Source organism: Fukomys damarensis, unplaced genomic scaffold, assembly GCF_012274545.1.
Source record: "Fukomys damarensis isolate Sample0158 unplaced genomic scaffold, DMR_v1.0_HiC HiC_scaffold_27, whole genome shotgun sequence".
In the NCBI taxonomy this organism is placed as follows: domain Eukaryota; kingdom Metazoa; phylum Chordata; class Mammalia; order Rodentia; family Bathyergidae; genus Fukomys; species Fukomys damarensis.
The window spans coordinates 38364037-38372786 of NW_022900939.1; the positions used below are offsets into that span (position 1 = coordinate 38364037).

The window sequence follows — 8750 nt, forward strand, 5'->3', positions numbered from 1 at the left end:
TGGGCGGGGCCGCTCTCCTGCCGCGTCTCCGGGTCTTCCCGGGTAGTGCGGAGCCCGGGGCCGCCTGGCTTTGCTCCCCTGGCTCCGGATGACACAAGTTCAGGTGCGAACTGCTCCCCGCCCTTTCTTCCGGGCCACCAACAACACTTATTTAGTTTTACACCTGAGCGCCGACACCATACAACCAGGTTTCTCTTGTTCGGCAAGGGATATTTGTTTAGTCACTTTTTTGCTTAGGGCGCTATAAATATTTTACATCTGCATGCATGCGGGTGCGTCCCATGGTGTGGTAAGTTGCATCTTAGGAATCTAGGAATTGTGGTTTCTCATTTTTAGCTCTTCTGTTTGGTAGATGTTGAATTTTTTTAGGCAGTTGGTTCTGTTTTTTTAGTAAGTTGAACAGGCAGAGATGTCAGAGTTTAAGGAAAAATTTAGTAGTGTACTTGACAGCCCGCTGTGAAAGACAAGTAGCATGTGTGTTTTATATTGTAAGTTGGTTTTCTTAGCCAAGAGATAAACTAGATTCAAGAAGCTTCTTGATGTATAATCAGATACATCCAAAAGTGTCATATTGTTTGAAGTTTGGTCTGTCCAATTAATGGACTGCCCAGTTGGTTCAGCCAGATTGTCCCTGAAGTGGGTGGGGTGGAGGATGGAATAAAATAGTGTTTGAAAATCCTTGTATAGTAAAAGGTCTCCCCACCTCCCCTGTTGCACTGGAACAATAGGTGGGAAACTCCAACTTACCCTGATAAGCAGCCTTGTTTTCTCCAACTCATGGCAGTTCCTGGTGTTTCTAATGATCTGTGCTTGCTTAGTCATACCTGTCTTTTGTAGGTTTCCCCAGGGAGGTTGCACTTTATGTGTTCAGAAACCCATAATGGCTCATGGATGAATTTATTCAGATGCAGTCCTTACTAAGAATCCTTCAAAGCTTTTCATTTCACCATGAACTTGCCTCTCACATAGTTTTTCCACTAGCACGTTACTGTTTGCAGAAGGGATGCTTTGCAATAGTAATATAATAGTTAATGTCAAGTCAGGGTCATTTCTGGGCTTATCCTGTCAGTAGGTAGTTTGTCAAGGTGGTGCTGGAACCCTGCATCCCTATTTATTTCATCAATCTGTTAACAAGTATCTATTGCATACCCGCTCTGTGCCTTAAATTTTTAAACTTAATGTTATGTTTTTCACATGAAATGAAAATTGAGAAACCAAAGTTTTAGTATGGATGCTGACTAAGGATGAAAGTTTGGATTAGGCGTTCATCTCTGCCTGAGTTTCGCCCCTGTAAAATGAAAGATTTTGATGTGTAACTCAGAATTGCACTGTAGCTTTAAAATGCCTTGCCAGTTTGGATAACAATGTGCTCATTAGCCTCAAAGTGAATTTATTCTTTCCCTTGAGTGTTTTACTGTGATGTTTCAGGTCCCCTCACTACACCGTCTTGTAGCTGTCTTCTGAGGTGCTTTCATTTCAGCTGGGAGACACTCAGTTACCATATACAGCCCCATACAGTTAATTATCTGTTCCTGCTTTTGAAAGATCCACTCTTCTCAGATCTTAGACAATCCTCATTCACTGAGTCCCCCTCATTGTAGAATTATCCCTGTATCAGTACACAGTTCTCCAGTAATATCCAAATCACTCTTGATGACATAATGTTACACCCACTTGCAGGAGCAGTGATGGCTGGAGGTGCAGCTCAGTGAGAGAGCTTGTCTAGCATGCCTGAGGCCCTGGGTTCAGGCCCTGACACTGCCACAGAAGAAAAAAACATTTATCAGAACTGATGAAGGTGGTTAGGTCATCTCTCCAGCTGGGGAGCCTAGTGGGACCTACAGCATTAAGCAGTGTAATGCCTTTATGGGAAAGCACTGTTCCCCTCCAGCAGCGATGGGGTTGATGTTGGCACTTGACCAGCTCGTGCATGGGAGAACACATAGTTTGCTTCCTAAGTCAGTTTGGTTTTAGTAGAAATTTATTAAGCCACAAGGATGGAATGTGACTAGAGTTGGACTTCGTTAAGTCTCAGGGATTTCCAAAAGATCTCTATTCTAGTCGGCAAAACATTTAAACAAATTACTTCTTTTCTTTTCTTATATTAGCGATTAAACCCGGCTCCTCTCACTGAACTACATCCCCTTATTTTTTATTTTTATTTTTCATTTTGAGATGGGGTCTCCAGAGTTGCTAAATCGCCCAGATTGGGTTTAAATTTATGATTCTCTTGCCTCAGTCTCCAGAGTGCTGGGATTCCAGGAGTGCACCACCACACCCAGCTCACTTAAACAAACTGTTTAAAGGAAATGGCTTGCCTTGTTCTGCCCAACTCTCCCACTTCAATAACTGGAATAACCAGCGTGGAGGTGTGGTTGACCTTTCATCCTTCCCAGCCCTGGGTGAAGTCTACTAGGAAAAAAAAAAATGTGATGCTGCATTATTAAGGAATGGACAACAGAAAATCAGATTTCTGCAACTGATAATGTCGCTGTCATTCATGTTACAGGGATGGCACATTTTATTTCTAAGGGAATAATACATGCATAGAAATGTTATTTGAAAATTTAATTTATTCTGAATTAATTTATTTCCAAAAGGGGAGGGCTTGCTTTGTCCAGAAAATATGTTAATATGACTTTTAATTTTAAAATTGAAATCACTCGGTTGTTTCATTTATTCACTCTAGTATCTTCTGAGTGTCTGCACCTGTTCTTGGTCTTAAGGGACCCAGGGGAGAATAGAGGGCATGGTCTGTTCTTGAGGAATTCGTGACCAGCTGGGGAGATAAGCAAGGACGGTTAGAACAAGCATAGTAGAGCACAGCCCAAGGACACATGCCTCTTTCTGGGACATTCTTACCAAAGATAGAAATAATATAGGTGGCAGAGGGACGCTTTGCAAGATGTCAGATAAGGAGGAAATATGGGAGAGATCCTAAAATATGCATGTGGGAGACTGGGGCAGATGTCAGGGAGAGGAACTGAGTTAGATTTGGAGCCTGGGAGAGTTCATAGTGCTTCTTGCTCAGGTTAGAAATGAAGGAGGTTTGGGTGGGAGGGGCAGGCTGCAGAGGACGCGGTGGGCCTCTTTTGATGACAAGGTGGACTTAAGTCCCTGGAGGAAGCCTGTGGTGCTCAGCATCTCAGCAGTATTCTGCAGCTGCAGCTTGTTTGCTGCCTGGAGCCTTTTGTCCTTCAGGGAATGAGGTCCTGTGTTACAGGGAGGGTCCCCTGGTATGTGATATCAGAAGAATCTTTACCTTCCTATTTGCCTGGAATAAAATTTTCAAACAAACAAACAAAATGTTTTACCTTATACTGAAGTTCCTAGACTCAGAGTTGGAAGGAAATGAAGGTATTTTCTAGTGAAGCCCAACCAATGTTATAGAGAAGGAAGTTGGGGTCAGAGCTGAGATGGAATTGGAAGCCAGAGTCCTCGTCCCACAATGCATTCATTAATAAGTCCATGCATTCGTTAATGCACCGATTGATTCTTGTGTTTAACAAACAAGCATTGGAAATTAAGTAGCAGGTGCTCGTGATGTTAGGTACTAGGTGTCAGGCTGGCTGGGAAAGGGCTTGGACTCTGCCTTGTGGTCCAAATCAGCATTGCCTCCTTTAGGCTCAGAGAGTTAGCATGCAGCCAAAATCAAAGAAAATGAAGAAATAACCTACTGTGCAGGATGTTTCCGTGAGCAGTGCAGGATGGGCTAAGAGCACAGTATATCCCTGGATGTTGGAGAATCACCATTAATGGGAGCAAAAGAGACAGAGATTTGAAGCAAAGTTGGAAAATGTGTTTTGTCTAGGGTTGCGGCATTGTTTTTAAGTGAGGGTAGGTATGAAGGGGGAACATACAAACAATGCTCAGAGTTGTCTTGTTCTTTGCAATTGTAAAATGTATACTTATTGCTGTACAGGATTATTTCAAACATGCAATTACCAGTCAAGCTGTTGTGTCCCCCTAGAGTGGATTCAGTGAAACTTCACTGTGTAAGGAAACCTCGGAAAAAGAGTTCCAAAGCAGTTCATGTCAGGATGTGATTGTGCCTAAAGGGTCACATTATTTCCTAAATTAGTCGGTCACAGAGAATCGCTGAGAGTGAGTGCAAGGATGCCCGGATTCTGTGGGATCTTCACTGTCAAATGCAGGGAAGTTACTTACTCTGATCCTACAGATGAAGAGGCTGAAGAGAACTGACTTGATGGAGATCCTGCTCAGGAGGAGGGAGTGCCTGGAGTCAGACCCTCTGAGCTGCTGGCTCCCAAACTTCCAGGGCAGAAATTCTCCTGTCCTTCCCTGTGGAAACAAGAATGTCAGGGATGGTGGTCAGCCTGCTGTGAGCAGGGAGCTGTCCTACTCAGGGCCAGTGGTGCAGGAGTGTTGGCCCTGCTGCACTTACCAGAAGTGAGCAGGAGAGGAAGGAAGAAACAGGAGCTGGAGGACAAGGATGTGTTGTAATGGAAAGGTAGAAAAGGTATGGATATCATCAAAACCTGTGATGCTTAATCAATCAGAAGAATTTTATCTCACCATTCTCTCGGTTAGAAGCCTGAGTTGAGGATTTTGGTAAGGTTGCCTTTTTCTTCGAGTTGTCTGAACAGTCTGTTGGAGACCTCTCTCCTGACTTCTGGGAATTTGCTGACAACCTCTGGCATACCTGAAGTGAACTGACTTATCGATGTATTGCCCTGGTCTCTGCCTTTATGTTACATGGCCTGCTTCCTGTGTGCATGAATGCGTCTCTCTGTGTCCATGTTTCTCCCCCAAGAGGATACAGTCCTACTGAAGTGTAGAGTCTGTTGTAATGACCTTGTCCTAATTTGTTCCTTTGCTAAGATCCTTTGTCAATAATGTCACATTTACAGGTACAGGAGTTAGGACTTGAACATCTTTTCGGGAGACATGGTTAAACCCATAACTGCTTTGGAGTGAAAAGACTAATCGATGGAATTTTCCTCCTGGGAAGACTATCGGCAAATTTACTGAATCTTGAAAGTCAGTAGCTGGATATCAAATTAAACAGAACTATAGTTCATGTGTAACATCTGTGGCTAGAAAAGGAGATTTAGAAAAGGAAGACCTGACCCTGGTTTTTATAATAATTTATTATTTCCCAAATTTGATTTTTCACCATTTTACAGTAACATTTAAATTTATAAATATAATGAAGAATGTTGATTCTTTTATGAAGTTAGGGGCTTTTATACATTTTCATTTAGACTCTTTAAATATTTCAGTCTATCTGAGAAAATAAATTTTGACAAATATTTATAACATGAAGTACTGTAGAGGATAGTTTCCACACGATAGGCAGAAATGTATGACTCTGAATCTTGTTTTCTTTTTAAAATTTTAAAAACAAAAACAGAAAAGGAGAACAACTATTATGGAAAAGACTCAACAGCACAGAAGAAAATAGTATTTACTACTTACTAAAAAATATTTTTCTTTAATAAAAAATCTTGAAAGGAATTGTTTTCTCAGACAAATTAGAAAGATGTCAGAAAGTCATCTATACTTATGCGAATGTTTTACTTTTTAAAATAAAAATTGCTGTGATTTATTGATCGGTATATATACAAAAATTTAAAGTACTTTATTTTGAAATACAGATTTTAAAAAGTGAGATCAAGAAACTTTTCACCTGCCTTAGATCAGATTTTTCAAACAGCAGCCTCCAAGCTCTAAACTCAGAAGATGACCCTTTTAGGTGTTGGAAACCCTTCCAGGTGTTATTATAGCTAGAGTTTGAAACTTAAGTTGTTCTGATTTAAATATCATTCTTGTTTAGTTTTCTATGGTGAATTTTACAGTATATGTACTGTTTGTCCATTATGCAAAAATAGGACCTCTGTAAATTGTAAATTTAGTGAAAGTTTGCCTTTTCCCCATTGCTTTGGTTTGAATGTGATTTGTTTCCTCTTTGAAGGTCTACACTTGGAAGCTTGGTCCTCAAGGTGGTGATGCTGGGAGAGGACACCTTTAGGAGATGGGGCCTGTGGGCGGGGCTTGGCTCACTGGGTTACTGACCTAGGAAGCACTTCTGGCACAGGTGGTTGTCTAGTTGACCTGGGATCCCACCGGCCATTTCTTGGAGAGGATTTGTTAAAAACAAAAAGAAACAAAGAGCAGGCATTACCCCTCTGTGCTCTCTGGCGTGCTGTCTCTGTGAGCTCTTTTGCATGCTTCTGCCTTGGTGTCCTCGATCGTGGTGTGATATAGCCAAGGGCACTCTCATCAGAGGCCGGGCTGAGATGCCACCCAGCTTTGGACTCTCCGCCTCCGAATCTGTGAGCTAAATGAACCTCTTTTCTTTATGTATCACCCAGCTTCTGATATTTTGTTACAGCAATGAAAAATGGCTTAGGAACTTGTCATTGAGCCTTTTTATTGAGTGTTTATAGGCGGTGAGCAGCAGGTATCATTGCTTAGCATTTCAGGAATTCCTGGGGGACTGGGAAGGTGGGCATCTGAGGGGAGGGTTTAGAGACTGGAGGCTAGGCCAGATAGCAGCTGAGCAGTCTGATTTAAGGCAGGGCCACTTCTCTCTGTTCTCCAAGGAGGCTTATCTGGGTTTACCTGCCACCACTCCCCAGCTACTCTGGAACAGGACTATGGTAATCTGAAGGGTTAGTATTGTTATCCTTAGATACTTGACTGTTTCTTCCCCAAACCCTGAATAGAAATCAACTCAGGAAAAGCGTTTAATTGGTTGTTTCTTTTGGGTAGCTTTACAGTGGGACAGAAATCTGGACTCAAGGTGCAGTGTGCAGGCCATGGAGTCCCTCGGCCCACAGACCCAGGCACTCTTAGCCTTGAGCATCTCCCAGAGCCCCTGCAGCCCTATCTCTGGTTCCCTTATCCATTTCCCCTTGTTACCACTGACCGCTTATTCCTCTGGATCTGACTCTGGGCTGGCTCCATGTCAGGCAGAACTTGGTGGGGGGTGTCCTGACACTGGCCCCTGAAAGTGGAGGAGCAGCGCAAGGTGCGTGTCTGGGTGTGTCTGCTGTGTTGTGGACCTAGTGGTCCCTGCAGCATCACTTCAGAGCTTTGGACGCAAAAGTGGAATGTTGGCTGTGACCAGAGAGAGGCTTCTAGGTACTTCAGATGTGTTTTTCATTTTCCTGCCGTGTGATGGCCCAAATCTGGAAATAGCTTTTTGTCATCTTGGATCTAGTGGCTTTGAGAATGGAGAGCTGAGAGTCAGAGACCCAATCTGGTAACTTGCTGGACAGGTCAGTTAAGTGGTATTTGGTCAGTGTAATATATAAGCCAGTAGCTATTGCTGCATACCAATCTAATAATAAAATAAAGCAAAACAAAACCCCAGAGCAACAGCAGAGCTTTTGATTTAGTTTTCCTTCTGTGTGATGCACAGGAGTGGGAGTGTGGCCTTCCTCATTCATGACATTCCCATGTAGAAGCTCACTGGTTCTCTATTAATTATTATATTCCTGGTACAATGCCTTCGAATAGGATTTGGCTACCTCTGTAAGCTTGGACCCCAGTTGACAAGTTTGGGGTTATACTTTCCTTTCATGAAAAACATCTACTTACTAGCCGAAATAGGTGTTTGGGTAGAATGTTTGCTGACTTGCTTAATGCTGAAGAAGGCTTATATTTAGCTCTCCTAGGTGTTTGTGTCCTGTCTAGGGATGTCAGTCGTCGGAGGGCAGGCAAGGCAGGGCCGAATGAAATTAGCTCAGCTGTGAAAAGATACAACCTTAGGCGAGTAACCTCTGCCTCTTTGTCTGGAAAAGCGCAACTGTATGGTGCCTAACGCACAAGACTGTTGTGCAGTTTGAATGAATGAATGAATGAATGAATGGTACCACTTGAGCACTTAGCAGAGTGCTAGGGACACAGTGAGTCACAGTTATAGTGGTGGTAAGGTCAGTAACCAAAAAACCATTGCCTTGTACTGTGTAAGGTCTTTAACCATCCAAACAATTATGGGTAGCATATACTGTAGTACTAAGCTGAGGATGCCTTCTCATATAATTTTAAGAGAGTTTTTAGTAAAATTAGGGGTAAAGGGTTTTCTTCTTACACTTGAATAAGAATAATATTACAAAAAAATAAAAAAGAACATTACAGTCCATAACTCCCCAAACATACTACTTCCAGAGTTCTGCTGTAATTGTTGAGCATTTTGTAGGTACACAGCATTGTATGCACACGAGTCATTGAGACCATGTGTATTTTTTTTTCATTATTTAGAGAATACTTTATTAGTTTCTGTAATCAAACCCACGTAGATAAGACCTTACATATTTAATACAGTGTGTTACCCCTGTACAAATGGAAAAAAATTAACATTTCTAGACCAATATGGCTGTTAATTTCTGTACAATGCTAACTCAACCCAGTAAACTGGGATAACTTTTTCCAAAGTTGACAGCACAGTTAAAGTTTCCAAAAATTCAAATTTATATATATGTGTATATATATATATATATTTATATTTATATAAAAGGACCAATAACAGCAGTATGTTATGCATCAGTAGCAGCAACAGCCTTTCCAGGTTCTGCAGTCATTTGAACAAAATTATAGACATCCAGCACACTCCATAACTACAAAAACAAAGTATAATACCCAGAAAATAGCAAAGTTCTGTTACTGTTGTGGTACCTGGCACCATTTTTTTTATTAGCATCTTAATCATCATCTGGAAAGAAAACGTTCTAGAGTAACATCATTAAAAACAGCTCTGATGAGTCCATGTGTATTCACTGCCC

At 41.9% G+C, this 8750-nt stretch overlaps 1 protein-coding gene across 1 annotated transcript in view; it reads left to right on the plus strand.

Annotated features, from left to right (window-relative positions):
• The first annotated feature begins 82 nt into the window (after nt 1-82).
• Nucleotides 83-8750, plus strand: part of Sh3bgrl2 (SH3 domain binding glutamate rich protein like 2) — a 70399-nt gene continuing 61731 nt past the window's right edge. The window contains exon 1 of the mRNA XM_010617841.2: nt 83-103. Coding sequence (XP_010616143.1) covers nt 89-103 — 15 coding nt within the window. The 5' untranslated portion in view covers nt 83-88. The remainder of the gene's footprint in view (nt 104-8750) is intronic.